A 20,697-nucleotide genomic window follows, 5' to 3' on the forward strand; every position below is an offset into this window, starting at 1 on the left:
GAGGTTGCCCTTTCTGGTTTGTGTCTCTCTGACCCTACAATCAGTATATGGACACTGCAGAAGAACCCCAGAAGAAATGTTCTCTGCCTGCAGTTGCACTGCGAGCACAAGAACCTCTTCCCAGCTAGTATTTCATGGAAGCTGACATTTTTCCACAAAAAGCTTTAGTTTCAACAAATCAGCACTTTCCCACAGAGAAGTCTTCTGCTGAAGAAATTCCCCAAATACTTAGTTGTGGTTGTGGTAGCTCCTCAGTAGGGGGAGTTCTGGTATGCTTAGTTATAGGTTCATGTCCAAGAATTTGAACAACATTAAGTGCTTCCATGAGTGTGGTTGGTATATGAGGAAGACATAAAAGCCTCTGGGACTTCTGTTTTTCCTTAGGCTTCATCATCTCCTGCTCTTCTTTCTTTTTGCATGTTCAAGTTAAACAGATACTGTGTACTAGTTTGTTCCGTCATCATTTTCCCTTGTGACAAATTATCCCAGTGCAGATACCTGTCATTTGACCTACTGGACCAAAGCAGAGAAAAAAGTCTAATAATTGCCTTACCTTCAACTCATATTTGTTCTTCAAACACGTGGCCCCATTTAGTGTTGTCTCTGAAGTTATCGTATAAGTTTATCCCATTTCTAGCTCTGCCCAAGAAGCAGATCACAATAGCGCTGCTTATTCACTCCGTTTAGAGTAAGAAATTAATTTGAGTTACATGGGAATAGAGGTTAAGACTCTAGTTAATGCCAAGAACTGAGAAGGCTTAGTCTTCAGGTAACAAGCAGATTAGGATGCACTACTAACTGGGGTCTCTTCTTGGTGTAACTCCATTATTTTTACTTTTTCCTTTTCTGCATTCTGCTCTTCATGAACAGCAATGCAAAAAAAAAAAAAAGTAAGAGGAATTTATTGCAGGGCTCTTTCTCTAGTACCACGTCCCCACTTCTGAAAACAGGCCACTGCACAAGGCAGCTGCCAGCTCGGAGAATGGCTTTCACTGTCCCTCCACCTGATGCCAGCACTCAGCTCTCCTCAGCTGGAGCTGCTCTCCTGTTCGCTTCCCAGGCCTGATGTACAGTGAGAAGCATCAGTTTTCTGTGTGGCATTTATTGCACCTCCACTTCTGCCCACCCATCCCCCTCTGCACTCTCTCCCCTTGCTCCTTGTTAGACATGATTACGTGTTGTTTGGCCTCATTCCATTTAGGTTACTTTGCTGTATCATCTTGAATTTTGATCTCCCAAAGATCTCCTTGTTTGAACCAAATGATAGAGTAGGCAGAGTTCATTAAAGTAAATAACAGCGTAGAGTGAAACACAGCCCTGAAGTAATCACAACTGGAATTTGGAAAGTGATTCTGAGTGTTAAGAAGCCTGTTCCATTCTCTCTGATACAGGCAGAAACAGGGGCTTGAAAACAGCCAGCTTTCCATGCTCTATTTAAACCTGTCAGCTCTCCAGACAAAGGCATGAGTGGTTATAGCAGAGGGAGAGAAAGCAGTTGGAAGGGGGATTACAGAACCTTGTGTCTGAGTTTCTCCCTTGATACCCAAAGCTGGAACATTTCTTCATGATGTTGCTCCTGCTGCTGCTGTTGTGTTTTTGTTGGGGCCAGTGGCAGAGGAAAGCCATGATTTAAACCTAGAAGTGGAAATACCTTATATAAAGCAAACTTTCTGCACAGTTAAATGCAGTTGACTGCCTCCTTCCATTTGCTCCCCTGTGTGTCTCAGTGTCCTATTTCTTTAGTCTGTTTGTTTTCAGTATTTGTAATGTTCCATTTTATAGTATCTCTGTGGTTTTTCCTCTTTGTTCCTCAGTTCAGCTTTAGTTCCTCAGGGCACTCAGAATATTACTACTAAAACTTCGCACTAAAAATAAAGGCTCAGATTTGCAGAGTGGTTTAGAAGTGTGAGTTTTTGTACCTGTTAGACACTAGAGAGGGTACAGCAGAAGAGGTTGCAAACATGTCGTACTCTTACATTCTGCCATGAGCATTTATTTGCTATGCTCAGAAATGGGATTCAAAAAGAGATGGTCCACTTCTGCAGCTCATGATGTTCATTGATGAATTTGTTTCAGCAACTCCTCCCTTGCAGCATCTATGAAGCCACAGATACAGTGTATAAACCAAGTAAAAAGTATTCCCTGGTCACCATGGTGGAACACAAAATCTGAAGATGTGAAAACACATTTCTAGTCCTCTGCAGAGGTATCCTGTTGACAGATCGGATATTTCCATGATTTTTGCTCTTGCAAATTGGAGCCTGGAGCAATTAATTATACATGACTCGCAAGTGTTACAGAAGCAGGCCTTGTATGAGCAACTGTGTGTACATCTCCTGATGGTGCAGTTATTTTTATGTCTTCTTTAGAACATTCTTCGTTTTGGTCTGTCTCTAGCATTTAACTCTGTAGAGTGCATGGGAGTAGTTGTGCATGCTGCTGATTCCTGTTTTTAAGGCATAACCATGGGTTAAAAGTCTTACCCTGGTATGAGAGGTGTGAGAAGTGTGTTTTCAAGTATTTGCTGGAATGTGCTATGTGGAATCAAAAGGGCTGAGATACCTGAAGGAAGAACCCAGGTTACAGACTGTGGGAACAACTGGGCTTTATCTTCTAAATGACTCCAGGAGGGCTCATTTGTAATCATGTAAAAGAAAGACCCTTCTGAGGAAGGGCCAGGGTTAGGGTTACAAACAGGAGGGGATGGATGCCAACAATGTGCTGGAGGAAATGGCAGCTGTTAGAGAGACCAGGCTGCTTCCCTGTTGGAGCTCCTGCCAGGAGAGACCTGGACATGCTGGCTCAGGCCCTCCACCTCTTACAGACCAATGACCAACAGGTCCTGCTTTGTCTCAACAAAGCCACCTTGCCTAACTGGGATTCCTGCCAGCTTACCTCAGCCTCTCTTAAAGAGGGCAGGCCTTAGAGTTCATTTACAATATTCAGTTTCCTCTTTGCTGGGAGTTTCCATCACAGGAGCTTTCTCTCAGTCCTGCAGCCAGACAAAAGCTTTGACTAGCACAGCAACTGTGGAGGAATTAGTCCCTTAGGGCAGGTTGTGACTCCTAAAGCCAGCAGTAAATGCATTGCCACAGCAAAAAACTCCCTTGAGAGGAAAGAGCTTGGTGTTCACAGGCCCACAAAGTCAACAAAGACTCAGGATTACCCAGGGGTTACACTAACCAAGAGATTGTTCAAGTGGAAATGGCAAAACCCTGTGAGCCCAACTTAGCTATGCCAGTTGTAAAGAGAAGTGTAGTGTGGTCAGAAGTGTACTGCCTTTTTTGAACATAAGATTACTCTAAATACAAGGGCAAATAAGGCCTCACTGTTGAGAGATGGGATGTAATTTATTGAGAATGTGAGAGGCAATGTGCAGGGAATTTTCCATGTGGCAATCCATCTGCAATTAAATCTTGCGAATACCTGAATCCTGTGGTCCAGTAGAGCATGCAGGATTTTGCCCTGTACAGCTGGAACTTTCCAGTGGGTTGAAAACTGCTCTGGACAATGCTAATAGCTCATACATTGACCTGTTCTGGAGTCCCCATATGGCTGTTGGAGGCCTACCTAGTCTACCATGTGATCAGGTAGGACTATGTAAGAGATGTGTTATGTTCTTCAGTTGGAGGACATTTGACAAGATACTGATCTGTGCTTTCTTATCCTTACCAGCACATCCACTGCCTACTGCACTGAGGGACCAGCCTCTTCCATTGCACTGGTTTCTGTATTGCAGTGACAGGGTTTGTTTGATTCAGTGGAAAACTGTGAGGTTAAGGGGGAGCTGTGGATAAATTTCATTGGAGTTTCTAATCGTTAATTTTTGGATCATTACCTTTGCACTGTAGCCCTTGGGAGACAAGGTCGCCTGCTCTATGGGCTGGGAAGGTGCTTTTGCAAATAAGGGTGTTTGTTCAGTGTTGCTGATCCCTGCTGATCCGTTATAAATACTGCATTAGTTATTGTATCCACACGTTATGTACAGTCATGTGATGCTTGAGGCCTGAAATGCATTTAGCAAGTCAGAAGAGATAAGGCAGGCTCCAATCTGGCTTTCTTCCCTGAGGTTTGCAGAATGTGTTTGCAGATGTGTTGATCTTTAGGAGGCTGGCAGGGAAGGAGGGGGTATTTTCTTCAATTTCCTATTACAGTATCAGAAGTAAATGAGAAGATGAGGTCGTCTTTAAAACCTCTTGGTACCTGTGGAAACATCCTTCCCACATCCTGAGCCACGCTGTCTCAGTTTTGCATCAATAATGATTTCAGCCTTGAAGTGGACATGACTTCAGTCATTTCACCTGGTTTTGCACAGAGCTAATGGGCTGAACTGGGTCTGTTTCAATATTGCTTATTGGAGCAGACAGGTTTAAGTAGCTCACCTGATCACTATACCAGTGTGATCAGCATGTTGTCTAGGAAACTTTCAGGTTCTGTCTCATGTGATGCTTTGGTTCAGCAACACATGCACAGCTTTTCCTCTTTAGTTTAATAATCATTTTACCTCCCAGAGTTTGAATCTTTCCACTGAAGTTCATAGGTGCAACTTACAAATGCATCTAAGTGTTACTGAGGATGAGGAGCCATTGAATCTCCAAGGATGTGTCCAAGCTTTGCCAGCCACTAGGGAAGAGAGCAAGGAATTGGAGTAAAATACCAAGGCCAAATATCTATGCTTGGCTCCTGGAGGCCAAAGTTGAGCAAATTTTGCTTCCCTTGGACGGGGACAGAACCAGCCTGCTACTATGTAGTGTGCTGAGCTTTGGTGAGTTTCTTGAAGTTGCTCGGTACTGCAGTTAGTGGTTGCTATGTCCACCTATGTATGACACGTATGTGCAGTTGCATCTCTTCTCTCCAGAGGCTATGTAATATTGATTACAATTGCCAAAGTTTCCCCAGCCCAGCACTAGGAGTCCCTTTGTCTTCTGTTCTTCCAGGCCAGTAGCTTTATGGTGGCACCAAAGCATAGAACATAGGTGGGGGGAACCACAATATGAGATTTGTCCTTCTTCACCGAGGTATTTAGTTGTACATTCTCCATTTGTAAGCTGTTTTTTGAATGTTTAATTGGAGCACTTTGCTGCTACCAGGTTAGGGTAAGTTAGCTTTGTACACACAGTTAAGAGCTGCCCCTGCACATCCTCTTACTGGTTTGGCCTCTTCCCACTCCCTTCCCCCAGCTCTCCTGCAGGACATCTGAGGAGCTGATGCAACAACCAAGTCTCATCTGCACCTCAGCTGTGCCCTGAGAGCACAAAATGTCTGACCTGCTCAGCCCACTTTGTACTTCAACAGTAAATTAAAGGTCTTCGTTAGCTTATTTGATAGTTGAATAAAATGCTTTGAAACACTGGTACATTAACTGCAATCAAGTTTTGAAAGGTCTCTGGTTGCTGGAAGGAAATTAGCTTGATAAATCACTCTTTTCAATTAAACAAATGGGTAATTTTTCACAAGCCAGCCCAGGAGCTAACGTTTGGGAAGCTTTTTATTTTTTCTTTTTTTGGTTTTGTTGGTTTTTGGGGGAGGGGTGTTCATATTTTACACAAATTTTTTTTAATTTTTTTTTCTTAAGAAGAGGCTAATTGTCACTGAAGTGTAGGATAGCAGCTTGCAAACCCATCCTGTCTGCCTCAGACCTCATAGAGGTCTCATGATCAAGCAGTGGCCTATGAATTGTACTTCCAAAATGATGATAACCAATGGTGTGACCTTTGTTCACTGCCTTCCTTTCTGTGCCTTTGTTTACCTCTTTGTCTAAAGAAGTATTACCCTCCCTGGGTCAGAAAGGCCTGTTTAACTTAAGCAAGGAGTTCCAGGATAATTATAGTTACTTAGTAACTTTCATCTCTGAGTAAACTGGTGAAGGCTGTTAAGAAAGGTTGTGGCTTCCCTTTTGGTCAAAACTAGCATCTGACCTGAAGATGCCTCTGTTCCTCAAAGCTTCAAACACAGCCTGCATTCCAAGAGTACTCTCTGAGCTTAGAAGCTGGAGCAGACTGCTGTGTCCCCTTATGGACTGAGTCTCAAAGGGACCCCAGAAGTGCACATGGACCCTGGTTTCACACCAGAGCTACACACGTGCTACGAACTTCATATGCTTAGCCTACTGCAGAAAAGCAAATGCCAGTATAAACAACTGTGACACTGGATTCATCTTGCCTTGGGCATATTTATCCAGGGTACTGCCATTATGTCATTCACATCAGAACTTGTATTATCTGCTGTTTTAGGTCTTAGAAGCTGTTACAGGCCCTAGTCAAAGATCAAGACACTGTTGAACTTAAGATGTTTCTGAAAGAAGAGCAAAATTCTGTCAACAGCAGAGTGCTGTAAGATTTGCAGCAGCGCAATGTCATACAAGTCACGTGACATAATTTAATCTATTTTTTTAAATGAGGTTTTATTGCCAAAAATTTAGATCCTGCATGTTAAAATCCATCTGTAAAAGGCTACCAGAGCTTCATCTTTGAGAACTAAGTATGGTAATTTGGGGCTTTTTTATGGTATCAGAAGAGACCACAAATGATTTAAGAACTTCCTTCCACCATCTAAATAAAATAATACTGACACATCCTGCTGTAGTTGGGAGTAACTGCATAAAACATGATGACTCGCGTGATTAGAAATTCTCCTTTACTTTTCCTCTGTGTACAGAGCTGATCTTCAGGAACTCTTTGTCACAGTGTGCAATTACATTCCTTTTACGTAAATTCTTTCTACAAATGTTAAATGTCTGTTTCCTGAAAGACTGATTGTTGCAAACACTTGGGTTCCTGCAGTGTGTTTTATGAGAAATTCTGCATTCAGACCAAATTCAGTCTCCCAAAGGACTGCTGGTGGCCTCTGCCTGGCTCTACGTTGGTTGCTGCCAAGACTGTTTTGTGGAAAAACTAGAGGAGTTCTGAGGAACTTGCTTCCGGATATACATGCCTCTGGGCAAACAGGAGATGGCTCTTGCCCTGCTCACCAGTAAGAAGGTCCTTGTGATTATGAGTGGAAGCTGGTATATCTGAAGGCTGCCCATAGTCCAAATACAGTCTGCATTGTTCTACAAATGAACACCACCAACACCTCCCAACCCCCTTGGCCTCAAGGCTTCAAACCCCAAGTTTTACGGTGTCTGACCTAGAGCACTTGGGAATCTCATCTACTTGTGATGGCTCATCAGCACTCCATTCTCCATGTGGTGAGGAGGTGACTCTCAGTGCCTGGTCCTCATACTGAGATTTAGTTTGCCACTACATCACCTTCCTCTTTTCTTACCTGTTCTCCCTGTTCCTTTGTTCTGTCTGCCCGGCATGTGCTGTGGTAACTGCCATTGGAAGCTGTGTGGGCAGGGAATGGGTTTTGAGTGTAATAAAGTCTGGTCACATCATCTTGCACGACAGGTCCCTACTCTGTGGCTGGGCTGAGTGAGTCCTTTTGAGCTGCAAAAATATGGAAAACTTGAAATTGCAATAATCAAAAGACATTATAGCATGTTATGTATAATAACAAGACATTCTAAGCTGCTCCCCACATGGAATCTCCCAGGTATACCTGGCAACAAGGGAGAGAGAGATCTGAATACTAATGACAGTTGGAGGAGGGGGCCTTAATAGTCTTTTGGCTAATTGCCATGTTGCGTGCTCTTGAAAAGTCCGCCTGTGCTGAGCTAGACATATTTTTCATGTGTAGAAAACTAGGTTGGGTGTTAGGGGGGGGGGCTTTATATTTTTCTAATGCTTCCTACAATCAGCTCTGTGAAAGTTCATGTAGCCATGAGGTCTGTGTTTCCAGCTCAGAGAGGCCTTCAGGCCTTCTTTGAAAGACTTGGAAAACCAGAGCAGCCAAACAGACCCAGGAAAGAAATTGCAATTTTGGAGAGCACCAGATGTAAACTTACAAAATGAAGAAGTATTTCTGTGTTTTGTGGGTTTGGGGGGAGTTTTTTGTTTTTTCTTGTTTACTTGATTCTTTTTTTTTTTTCTTTTTTAGTAAATCCAGATGACTAACTCAGGGCCTCTTTTTCTCCTTCCCTGCAGGCAGAACGAAGCCTCCGATGATTTGCTTGCTTCAAAAGGTCCCCAGTGATTTTACCTTTGGGTCTGTTCTGCCATCTCTCAATTGTTTCAAGTAAGCATTTTCAGTAGTAATTAGACTGGTAATAGCAGAATCCCTGGTGGCCTTCCTGGAGTTTCTGACCTCCCTGTTTTGACAAAGCTGTGCTTGGGGGCACCAGATTCTTTCTTAAGTGGGAAGGGGAAGAGTGGATGTGAATGTTGTCCTGATTATGATGGAAAATCTTTTAAAAGAGGAAAGTTTTGTAGCATTTCCTAGACATGATTCAGTGATTCAGGCTACATTTTTCTGGTTTCCTCTGGAAGTTCACAGCAACCTAGACAGTGCATATTTTGTCCCTGGCTGCTTCCTTCTGGGCTCTGTGGTCTGCATTGTCCCAGAGGAACACGAATATCTCTGTGATTTGTAGATGCAGGTGCAGGCACATTTTGTAGCTGGGCACAGATACATTGAGAGCTTTGAAGACCAAGACCTTGAACTGGCAGTGGAAGCAGATTACAAATCCTCTTCAGCTTCCTAAAATGCAACACCTACAGCCATCTGAACTTGTGTGTGAGGCAGTGAAGGAAAGCAACTCCCTGGGTTTTAAAGGCTTTTACAAATGTTATCTTTGTTGCCTTTCCTCTGACTGATTTTGACTATTGATATAAATGCCTCTAATTTCAAGTTTTTCCTTTGGGGATATTACAAATTAGAACAGCCTTTCAGAAGTATGGCCACAGACAGACATGTCCATGGAGGAATACAGCCATCCAGTGGGAAGTCGCATAGTAAAAAGGGTTTGGAAAGCCTAGTTTCACAAGCTTTTCTCCAGAGCTGGATTCAAGGCATTTCTGCTACAAAAAAAACCACTGCAGAAGCTCCTCCTTCTGTACAGTGAGGAGGAATGGCCTGGAGTGGAGCTTGACTAACTGAGCTCTGATCTGGTGCCCTTGGACACATCCTCTGCCTCATTGTCCCCTTGCATAGAACAGAAGGGTTGCTGTTGATGGTCTAGCCCGTTTGAGATCTACTGATGAAGGTGGTGTGTGGTGTGTCCCTGGCAGAATCAGTGTGATCTGAAGTCAAAGGGAGCTACACACAGAGGCTAAAATCAGGTTTATGGGCTAAGTCCTGTTTTAAGAATACCCCAAGACTGAATTTAGTTCCAGTTTCAGCCTGTGTGCTGTCAATGGGCTCTGTGCTGAGGAGCTGGTGCTCCCAAACATGGCAGGGTCAGTGTCTGGATGCCAATTCTGAGGCACTCCTGCTGTCCCATCAGCCCTGTTTCTGGGGTGCTGGTGTGAGGTCTGTCCATTCCTGCCTCCCTGCAGCCTCCTTGTGCTGAGGAGCGGAGTGACGACTGGGACCAACAAGCCACTCGCCCTTCAGCATTACCAACTGTCATGCACACAAGGCTGTTTCTGTGTTCTTGACAACTGCCGGTTTACCTCGACAACACTTCCATGCAGTGAGTATTTTTTTCCACTTTATTTTTGCTGCACAGGGGAGTAGGGCAGAACTCCTGCCTTCTGCGGGCGAGAACCAACGGGGTACAATTGGAGCATTTCCATAGCGGTAGTGAAAACTTCTCAAGTTCTCCTTTCTGCTGGTTTTTGGGTGCTGAGATTGTAGCTCTTTCCCCCTACTCGAGTCGAACGATGGGTGCAGTGAAAACTGATCCAACCCTGCTGGTCGCTTATGAGTGCTATTTACAAATCTCCTGAAGTGAGCGGTCCAACTCGGCACTGGCGGCAGGAGCGGTGCGGGGTGGGGTCGCCCGGGTCCCCTCCCCAGTGCAGGACAGCGCGGCCCGGCCCGTCCCGTCCTGCCGCCGGACCCCGCGGCGCGGCCCCGTCCGGCGCGGCGTTGCGGACTGCAAGGCCCGGCATGCGGCGGGGCGGCGCGCAGGCGCGCTGGGCCGGCCTTGAGTGGCAAGTTGTTTGTTCCAGCGAGCACCAGCTGCTCGGCGCTCCGCTGCCTCCTGCCCGGCTCCGCTCCGCGCCCCGCCGGCCTCCCCACCACTACCCCGCTCCAACTTGGGCACCCCCTGCTCACTCGCACCCGCCGCTGCCCGCCCCGAAGCCGGGAAGGGGAGAAGGAACCGGAGGGGGGAAAAAAAGGCACCGACAATAACAGCCCCCCTCCCCCTCCCCATTCAAAAACACAAAATAAACCCCGGGGATAGATGAACTACAAATGAGAAAGAGGAAAAGATGGAACTGCACATCCTAGAGCACAGGCTCAGAGTGGCCAGCATAGCCAAGGAGAGCATCCAGTTGTTTACCTATGGATTAATCAAACTTGCTTTCCTGTCCTCTAAGACGAGGTAGGTGCTGGGGCTGGGGGCACCTTCCTTGTGAGGGAACAGGATGCTGGGGAGTACCTTCCTTGTGAGTGGGATAGGGGTTGGGGGACACCCTCATTGTCAGAAGGATGGGGGTTAGGGGGCACCCCCTTGAAGGGGATAAGATGTTGGGGGGAACCCTCCTTGTGAGGAAGGCAGGGGTTGGGGGGTACCCTCCTTTTGAGGGGGACAGGGGGGCACCCTCCTCGCAGGGGGACGGGGTGTTGGGGGGTGTATCCTCCCTTTTACTAGGGGGCTGGGTGCTGGGAGGGCATCTTCTTGTCCCTGCGAAGGGGCTGGCTGGGGGGGGTACCTTCCTTGCAAGGGGGCAGGGCAGCCTCCTTCTTGCAAGGGGGTGGGATGATGGGGTGGGGGGCGACCTCCTTCCTGAAATAAAGCAGGGTCCTGGAATGGAGGACACCCCTCCTTGGAAGGGGGCAGAGGTCTGGGGTGGCGGGCACCATTCTTGCAAGGGGGCAGGGTTTTGGGGTGGGGGCACCCCCATCGCAAGAGGGTAGGATATCCTCATTCCTGCAAAGGGGCAGGGTGCTGGAGCGGGGGGAACACCATCCCTGATAAGGGCCAGGGCGCTATGGGGCGAGGACGCCCTCCATGCAAGCAGTCGGGGTGCTGGGGGACACTCTCCTGTCCAGAGGGCAGGGTGAGGGGGGACACCTGGCTCTTCCCCACACCCCCATTATCCCAAGAGTGGGAGATGGTGCCGGGGGTGAGCGCTGGCGTTGGGGTCCCCCCTGGCGAGGCTCCGGTGAGAACAGGTTGTGGGGGACCGGAGGGGTCCGGGGGGGTGGCGGGCGCGGGGCGCCGCGACAACAAAGGCACCGGCAGCCCCGGGAGGGGGGGAGCCGCGGTGGTTTTTTCCTCTCGCTCTGTTTTTCTCCCGGTTGTTGTTCCTTACAGCACTCGCCGAGAGAGCGAATCGTCCCCACGCGTTTGTTTTAAACGGCGCTTTTTCAGTGCTGCCAGATTGGAGGAGGATGAGGGGCAATGCCTGCCCTGAGCTTGGCTCTCTTTAAAAATCCTGGTATTGAGCAATATGTGATAGCTTTCGGGGAAAAAAAGGGGGGAAAAACAGTGGAAGGCAGTGTGAGAATTTATATTGTTTTTAGGGAGAGGAAAAAAAAACCCTCTGGCTGAGGGTTACTGAGTGTCTGTAAGCTGCTTAGGCCTTTCGCTGCAAAACAACTTGAATTGCAATTGCATATTCCTGTGTCTTCGCTCAGCTTGTTGACTTTGCTCTGCTGAGAAAGAGGAATGGGAATGTAAATAACCCAACTTAAACTCCTCATGGTTTTCCAGCCTCATAATTAGAATTTTAGCTTTCTCCCCAGGCTCCTCTCAGATAGTGGTCTTGGGTGAAGGTGGGGAAACAATAAATAGATAATAAATTTGCTTTTTATTGCTTAAGTTGTTTTATTCCAAGCTGTAATTCAATCCCCTCTCTGTGATAAAGCTCACGGATGAATGGACCTATTTGTGCTGTAATTTGATTACAGTCCCTTATCTTCAGTTAAACTTCATGCATTGAAATCTCACTCTGATTTGGGGCTCATCCCACTTGGCTTGCCCTGGGTTGCAGTGTAAAGTATATCAGCACCTTGTTTACTGCTGGCCTGGAATACCCACCCAGGGCATTAAAGGCTCCTCAGTCTTGAATTTCTATTTTTAATTTGTTATTTCATTATAATTGCAAGAGGTTGCTGGGTTTTTTTGGAGGGGTTGTTGCACCCTTTCCCGTGCTTAAAATGTCACTGTTAACGTCAACAGTGAAATCTTTAAATCTGTCACTCCTAATGCACAAGACTTAATGCATAAGACTGAGTGTTGGTGGTTTGTTTTCTTTTATTTACTGATGTATTTTAAGCTCAGGGATGGTCCTGTTGCCTTTTTGTTTCCCGCTGCATTTCACATCTTCAGCACTGGAGAGCTGTGAAAGGGTGAAGACATTAAGATAAACCCTTTGGGGTGTGATACCTTGCCCTGCATTTGGATGCAGCACCTGACATTGCTGTGGTTCTTGAGGTCCCTGTCCCTTTCCTTGCACAGTGAACATCAATAACCTTCCCCTGGCTTTCAGGGAATCTCACTGGTTTGTTGGAATGGGAAACTTCCATTTATTTCTCCTTTGTTTTGATGTTTTTGCAGGCAGTAGAGGTGCAGGGGAGGGAATGGGAAGCTTGTTTGTGTCATTCTTGAGACAAGCGGCAATGCTGAGCCGTTGCTTTCTCCTGTGTGCTTTTTACGTGCCCTGAGGCAAACGAGGTCCCTGCCCCACAGACCTGCTCTGATGAACACCATCTGTATGAGGAAGATGGTGGTCTCTGGGAGATGGAACTCCCTAAATTTATGATCCTGCTGTTTGTTTTTCCTCTAAGAAGTGGATGTGCCCTGTAGACAACAGCTTCTTGTGTGGGTGCAAGGCAAATCTCCACTCCCAGCCATGCAGTCTGAAAGGACCAACGGAGGGGTGAAAGGGGAAGGTGGCCTACACCCCTGCTAACCTCTTCTGATGAGATAGCGAAGATGCCAGTTATTTACACCTCTTACATGTCTCCCTGTGAGACCTTACACAGAGTTTTTACCTGTGCTGCAAGGCTGCCAACAAGAAATAATGATCTGTGGGACAGATGCGATCCAGAGAGGTGGCAGTGACATCATCAGCATCCTCGTGTTAGTCATGCAAGAAACTACAGTTTTTACATAGGCTCTTCTGCGGAGCGATCTGAAGGGAGCAGTGGAACCTCCTTCATGTTCTCATGCACCAGGGAGAAGAGCTAGAACAATTTTTTCTTAATCCTCTTGGGAAGGAAAAGTAACAAATCTGCCTCTTTATTTGGCCTCTTGCCACTTTCAGCTTGCCCTTGTTCGTGATCTGAGTCTTTTAATTTAGCTTCTGTTCCAATAGCAGTGGGTTTTTTTTTGAACAAAGAACAGTAATTTTGGAACTATTCCGATAGCCAGAAGCAAGAAAGCAGTTCCTGAGGTGAAGAGGTAAGACCAGTAGTGAATAAAACGGTGGGCTGACCTGAGCTGAAAGAAAACTACTATTAACCATAACTTTCAGTTAGGCATGAGGTATTTTATGAAAAGTTGCATTGCGACAGGTAGTCTAGAAATAAATACTAGCAGTTACACACTGAGCAATGTGCTCTTGATTCTCTGCTTGTGTGAGTGCAGAGCTATGGGTTTCAGTTGAGCTCTGCCAGGCACTGAGTGGAGGGTCAGATCCAGGGGGGTTTCAGTTGCATGTTGGAGATTTGCATGTGTCTGATCTTTTTTGCTGTTACTGTCATTGTCATCCTGGTGTTCCACTGAGTGTGTTGTGTCTCTGTTTTGGCTTGGGAGTCCCTTGGTGCCAAGGATCTCCACCTATTCAGAAGGTGCACTGCGTGTTGATGTGTGTAAATACAACTGTACCTGGTTTTACCATTGTGTCCTCTTTCTTTTGCACGTGCCTCTGTAAATGCTGGTTCTCTCGGGCAAAGAACTGTACTCATCTGTGAATGCTCACCTTCAGTTCCATGCTTGCTACAAAAAGAACAGCTTCCCTCCCACCAGAGCTGATGTCTCGTCTTCCCTGGTCAGAGTTAAACCATCTCAGGCTATTGGGTGACATGCCACAAGTGACCTGCTTGAGGACTTGATAGACATGTGAATGTGCTGCTACATTCTTGTCTTGGATTTTTTAATGGCATCTCCTTTCACCACATAGGACTGAAATCTGAATGGAGGGAAGGACAGTCTTGGGTATTGCTTGCACTGTGCCACCAGTTCATGCAGTAGGGAGAAGGAAGGTGAGCCTGACCTTGTCTTTTGAGCGTATATAAAAATATATGGAGAGTTTAAGTCCTGGAGAATAACATGGGGTCAGGGCTCTTCCAAGCACTGCACCAGTATAATGTAATTAGCCTGATTTCTGGGTAGTGTTTTGATAGGCCCTTGAACATCTGGAGTCAATGAGTTCACAAGTAGCCTTTTCTTTCTATTATGGTACTTAAGATAAAGATTTGGTGGTAAACAGTGAAATAAAGTAGTTGAGGGAGAAAGGTATTATTTAAATTCTCATGCTGTCAAGTTATAACCAGGATGAAGTTGAGAGGTCAGTTTGTTCACAGGGCTTGGCAGCTAAAATAGGTGTAGGTCATGTGTCTATCATCGCAAATTTTAAAATCTCAGAGAGTTTGCTGGTAGTCTTTAGCTTGAGGTGGTCATGATTTCAGCATGCTGGAGAGAAGGAACATGTTCTGCATTGGGGTGACCCCTTGGTCACGGAAGTGTTTAAGGCAGGCATTTCAAAAGCATCTGTGAGTCTGGTTTTGTTCCCAAGCTGCTCAGGTGGTCTTCTGGTGGTGCAGTTTGTGTGTGTTGGTGACTTGAAGCACAGAACTGCAGGTCAGCAGAGTTGGCACCAAGTGCAGAAGACCGGCTGGGTGAGTGGGATGCTTCCCAGAGGAACCAGCCAGGGTGGAAGAGCCAGGCTGGGCTCTGCTCCATGGTCAGTGCTGCTTGAATGCAGCCTCTGTGATGGAATCCTTGGAGGCAGGAGGTATTCTTAGAGTGGAGAGGTGCTTAAAAATATTAATTCTAATAAAAATGTAGCAAGAAGTAACCAGTGATAAACTATACAGAATATACTGGGTTTTCTCTGGTCTTTAAACCGAAAATGAAACCAGGTTTGTTATATTTGCTCAATTTGTGGTGGTGGTTCTTATAATCCATCCATTTTGTTAGTAGTAATTGACACCTCTACTTCTGAGCAGTGTGTTGTTGCTATTAATGTGTTTCTCATCCCTTCATCACTTGTTTACTAGGTATCCTGAAATTTGAGATACTGTAATAAAAGGTCTAGTTTGGGTTTCAGAGCAGTAGGGCAAGCAAGTGCTTAAAATGTAGCCATGCATCATTTGAGGACATTCAAGGGATCAGTAATCCATTTCGTTGGTATGAACTCGGGCAAAGAAATGTTATCTATGCCCTTTATAGGAAATAAATTGGAACATTGGGTGGTCATCTGGCAAAGGCAAGCTACTTCCTGTTGGTAAAACCTTCTTTTCCCCTTGTCTTCTGCATCCTGTACGTCCTAGGAAGACCACTGAGTAGTGGCTTTTGCAAATTCTAGGACAGGGTTTATTCATCTAAAACAGATTTCTTGTGTTTCCTTTTAGTGTGGCAAAGACTCCCAAATATCTTGAGTTTTGATTGGGTTTTTTGTTTTTGTTTTTTTTCTTGGGGGTGTACATATGTGGGCATACCACAGGTTTGGGGACTTTTTTCTTAGCCTGATTTGATACATTTTTATGTATATATACAAACACACACGTGTGTGTATAGATAGATAGATAGATAGATAGATAGATAGATAGATAGATAGATAGATAGATAGATAGATAGATAGATGTGTGTGACAGAAGGACCGAGTGCTGATGTCCAGACCTGCCAGGAGACCAGAGTGGTGAAAGCCTCACGACTCAAGCTGCTTGCCTGCATCAGCATCTGCATGTATGGTGCTGAACTTGCTGGTGGATATTCAGGATGACTAAAAGCTAATGAGAATCAGGTAAATGGGGAGGAGAGAGTATAGAAGTCGCTTGGGCTAACAAAGGACATAAGCTGTTTAATTGTGAACGTCACCAGTTTGTGTTCCGGGCTGCTGGGTGTTTCAGCTGCTGCTGGACTGTGACCACTTTCTGCAGTGGTTTAATGGATGAAACTTTGGAAAGAGCAGGTTTCCTTCCTGTTGGTCTCTTATTGTTTATCTACGAATGTTATTATTTCCCTTTCTTTTCTGCTTCTGGCACACGGGCTGACCAGCAGGTCCCTGCCTTCTTTTGTCTTTCTTTGCCTGACAGTCCTGTCATGCCATCCTCAACCTACCATGTGGTCCCATCAGGCTAAAGCTGATGCCAAGTCAGAAGCTGACAGGAGTGCTTAGAAACTAAATGAAATTCAAAAGGTGGAACAGAGGTACTGGATCAAACCCACAGTGCAGTGCTGGGGAGCACTGTGTGCTGGAGAAATGTTGGATGTTTGTTCATTTTTTCTTTAAGATTTTTTTTCTTCCTCTTGCCTGAACTTGGCCATTTGCCTTTTAAATAAATAAATACCTGTCTGTAGCTTGTAGTGGGCTGGTGGTTTTTCCTTATTTCCCATTCTAAACTGTTTCCATCCATTGGCAGAACTGTTGCATCGATGTAAGGCATCATTTGGAGGTACAGTGCAACATCAGGGATGTGAGGGAAACTATCCTGGTGCCCGCTGATGTTGAGCTGAGAAATAAAAATGGGAGAAAATATTTCTCTTTTGCCATGTAGCTCATGGAAGATGCCTTCAGCTTAGTACCTGTTTACTGCTTTCAGATGAAAGTCAGTATTTAAATTAAAAATGTAGCTTTTATTGGTTCCTAGGTGGCTCCTCCTACAACCTGGGTGCTCTTGTGCTTCAGCAGCAGAGCAGATGCATTGCAGGTCTGTTAAGGCAAAGTGTAACTATTGTGCATTCGTCATAAAGAAGTAACAGGCGAGTTGTTCATTAACACAATAGTTTGAATCCACAGGCTACTCCTTCCACTGAGTTATAACTTAAATTAGGCTCCAGTTGAGGCTGGAACTATTTGACAATGCCTTGTTTGTGCTCTATAAAAATGTAAATCTTTCCATTTAATTCTTCCTTTTTTTTTTTTTGATCTGTTGAGCACACTGCCTCATTTATCTAATATACAGCTCCTTAATCGTCCTGCATGTTTCAATGTTTTAATATTTGGACAAGGGCTACAATTTCTTTTTTCAGAGGAAACAGTGCAGATTTGTTCTTTTGTTTACTGCCAACTCCAGAGTAAACTCCAACTCTGATCTGCTGATAGCTGAAGGCTGGTAAAAGAAGAATTATACAACAGGAATGTGAGGAAATAACTCCATTCATTGCAGTTCAGAATCCATAGAGCACAGCCTGTAAGTTGCAGTTATCATTTCAAAGTAAAAAGATCCTTGAGCTCAGCTTGGTTTTGTGTAGCTAACTAGAGGATGTATTTGCTAAAGAGAGGAGACAACACAAAACTGTTTTATCATGGCACAAAAGAAATAAAGGGTGCTGAAGCCTCTTTTGTGACTATACAAACCCTTGTTCGTTTCAGAGGTACTGCACAAAGTTTCACTGTGCTGACCATGGAAATGGACATTTGTGGTCTGATGCATAAAACCAATTTGTACTGGTTGATAAAGTTTGATTTTCACATCCAAAGAAAAGCTGTGAATGTCTGAACTTCCTCACCAACCAGAACCAGTTTTCTTACTTTGCTCCTGTTAAATGTGCTTTACTAGGATGAAAATAAAAAGCTTATTTGTGACCTTCAGCCTGCTCTAGAAGGCTCACAGCAGTAATGCTGAGGTACCAGAGTTGCTGTTCAGCACAAGGCTGGCACATGGGAAAGAGAAGTGGCAAATTTGCTTGGTGACAGCAAACCATTTGTTAATCTTTTGGGGGTTTCTGAGGCACCCTTTTGGGGGATGTCTCAGTAGGCAAAGGGATTTTTTCAGCCCTTTGCAGTCCATGTAAGTTTTGTTAATACAATGGAATAGATGTTTTTAAGATACTTGTGCTACTTACTGGCCAGTAGTTGTAGCGAGATACAGGCTGTTACTGGTGGTAGGCTGTCTCCCATCTGAATTGTTTCACTACACCCAGCTTATAAAGTAGCAACCCAACTCTCTTGTGTGATTGTGTGTTTCATAAAGGTGTTACTGTAATGGAAAAGTTAATTTTCTTGAATAGCAAAGCTTTAGTGCTCTTGTTATAGAGGATACTAGAGATGTTACAAGGTGTTGCAAGCTACACCACTCAAGTTGAGAGTAAAACACAACCTTTAAGTCTTATGTATTCAAATAGGTGAACTAAAACTGATACTGGGGGTATTTTTAAAGCTGGGAGGGGATAATTTACAAGTTTTGACACAGATAGAACAGTTAAAACGTAGGTGTGACTCTCCCTGTCTTTCTGTTAAGGCTTCTTAGAAATGTTACGTGTCAGAGGATCTGGGTAATGATATGCACTGGGTTTAGCGATACCTGAATATTTATCCTAGTTCTGTGGTTAAAAGATCAGGATTCAACCTTTTATTATGCTACACATGTATCCTGTTTTACAGGGTGAGTTGGTTGAAGCTGACAAGTTGAGAGACCTTGATTGAAATGGCCCATGTTAATCTTGTTTAACATTTGTAGCTTTTATTTCTTTTCCTAAAGAAAGATTGACTCTTTCGATAACCTCTAAGGCACTAACTTGCAAATAAATTTAGTCATGGCAAAAAGGAATAAAGGTTGTTTTTAATAGCGAGAAGGATATACTCTGTATGCATTTAAGCAACTGTATACATTTACATAGATTTACGTAGTCTTTTTTGAAAATGATGGATGACATTACATGATTAATCTTTCAATTGGCATCTTTTTCAAGCTGCTTTTGGGTGGAAATTGGAGTTAGGTTGTAACATGGAAAACAAACATTTTCAGTTGGTGGTTTTAAACTAATAAACGATTTTAAATGTGCTGAGTATTTGGGGAAAAAAAATAATCTCAGCCTATTTTGTATTTCTAACTAAGCAGTGCAGTGTGACCTGTACTAAACAAATGAAGCTGGTGGTGACTTCAGACTGTGCTTGTCAGGGCATCGGAGCGAGTAGATCTCAGCCTCCCACACCTACTGCTTGTTTGCAGACTGGAAGAAACACAACAAGTTTACTTGCTTTTTCAGTTCCTAATTTGTTTCTCAACCTGGGATGAATCATTCTGAGCTAAACCGAGTCACTTGAAATATTCTTCCTTCTTGGGGAAGAGGGAAGATGCTGTTGCTGTCAAAATCTGGCTTGTTGCATCAGTGGACTGATTCCAATTGCTTTGTCACCAATTTCTCCTCAATTGACTTGTTTAATTTGTTTTGGAGTTTATGTAGGGTACATGCTTAGATAAGTGTTGTTTAAATTAGCTTATTTACACCTGAGATGCCATCACTGTCAAAATGATGTCAGGTATCTTTAAATCCTACTAGCTAATGTCAAAATGGTGCTTTTAATTGTTTTCATGTTTGATCTGCATGGTTGCAAAAGGGAAGTGTTAGAATTAACCTGTCTCATATGGCTGTGGGGATAAATTTAGGATGGTTTATGGTATGCTGAGATGATGTGTGTTGAGCTGCATGTTATTACCCATTTAGGCATTTCATAAGCCAAGCAGGGTTTTAATGTGCCTTGCTTGTTTGCCTCTGTGTTGTGGCCTTGTTCTCTCCTGAGCTTACTGCAGGTTTTGGACTAGTTAGTGGATGGATTTCTGCACTGAGTGGTGGGACTGTGTGTTTTGCAGTATTTCCCTTTTACCAAGGGACACAAACTGAGGTAGATGGCTGGCAAAACTCAGCAGTGTAGGAAGTCTATACAATTTCTTTGCAAATGATACCAGTACATTATTCTGGAAGATGAAACAGGCTTGAGTTACCAGCATTGCAGGCAAGGTGGTGGTGGTTACAAATATACAAACCAACTGGATTCCTAAAGAACCGAGCATTGCTTTTGACATAGATGATTGTTTTTTCTTTAAATGGTTGCTTGCTTTTCAGTATTTCTGGCTTACAGGTATAACAGTACTCTGGTGACTGCCAAGAATCACTTTGCTAGTCATAGTGTAGTTTTGGCTAAGCTTAGAGGAGGTTACTAAGAATTCAGCTTGACCAAGACAGGCTTTATGGTCTTCTGGAGGGGAGCGATTGAGGTAAAGAAGCTGAGCATGGATGTGTCATTACACTGTGGGAGCTTCATTCCCGGCTTTGACAGTTAATGCCCTGGTGGAGCCTTAACCTTTTGGTGTTGTTTTCAGGCTCAGCCTGGTATCACGTTATCAGCACAACTTAGAAAATAGCAAATCTTGACAGAATAGTTGAGATTGAGGGATCTCTGAAGGTCATCTAGCCATCCCCAAGCTCAAGGCAGAGCCAAGGAGAGCAGGTTGCTCAGGATTTTGTCCATTTGGATCTTGTACTTCAGTGTGTTAACATGTTGTTGACCTTGTTGACATTGTAATGCTTTGGGTGTTACTTTCCGCATACCATTATAATGTGTGATCTAATGTCTCATTTAAACAGGACTTAGTGTTTTTTTTTTAACTTAAGAGTAAGATTGTACAACCTCTCAGTCTTGGAGAGAACTGTTGGAATGGAGGAAAAACTGTCTAATGCAGTAATTTAGTGGTCCTTTACGTTTCTTCTTGTGAGCATTTCGTGTGAAACTGCTTATTAGCTGTAAACTG

The 20,697-nt window shown here is 44.4% G+C and overlaps 1 protein-coding gene across 2 annotated transcripts in view; it reads left to right on the forward strand.

The window, feature by feature from the left end:
- Positions 1 to 20,697, forward strand: part of CASTOR2 (cytosolic arginine sensor for mTORC1 subunit 2) — a 147,585-nt gene that overhangs the window by 24,714 nt on the left and 102,174 nt on the right. Inside the window, exon 2 of one of the 2 annotated variants that reach the window (XM_061470355.1) lies at positions 8,028 to 8,118. In XM_061470355.1, the coding sequence (XP_061326339.1) occupies positions 8,045 to 8,118 (74 nt within the window). In that variant the 5' untranslated portion in view covers positions 8,028 to 8,044. Of the gene's footprint in view, positions 1 to 8,027; positions 8,119 to 9,951; positions 10,373 to 20,697 lie in introns of those variants that run through there. The other variant, XM_061470354.1, reaches the window with a different exon arrangement.

Source organism: Pezoporus flaviventris, unplaced genomic scaffold, assembly GCF_033815535.1.
Source record: "Pezoporus flaviventris isolate CSIRO_AGI_PZ_B2104156 unplaced genomic scaffold, CSIRO_AGI_Pfla_v1 ptg000063l, whole genome shotgun sequence".
NCBI lineage: Eukaryota > Metazoa > Chordata > Aves > Psittaciformes > Psittacidae > Pezoporus > Pezoporus flaviventris.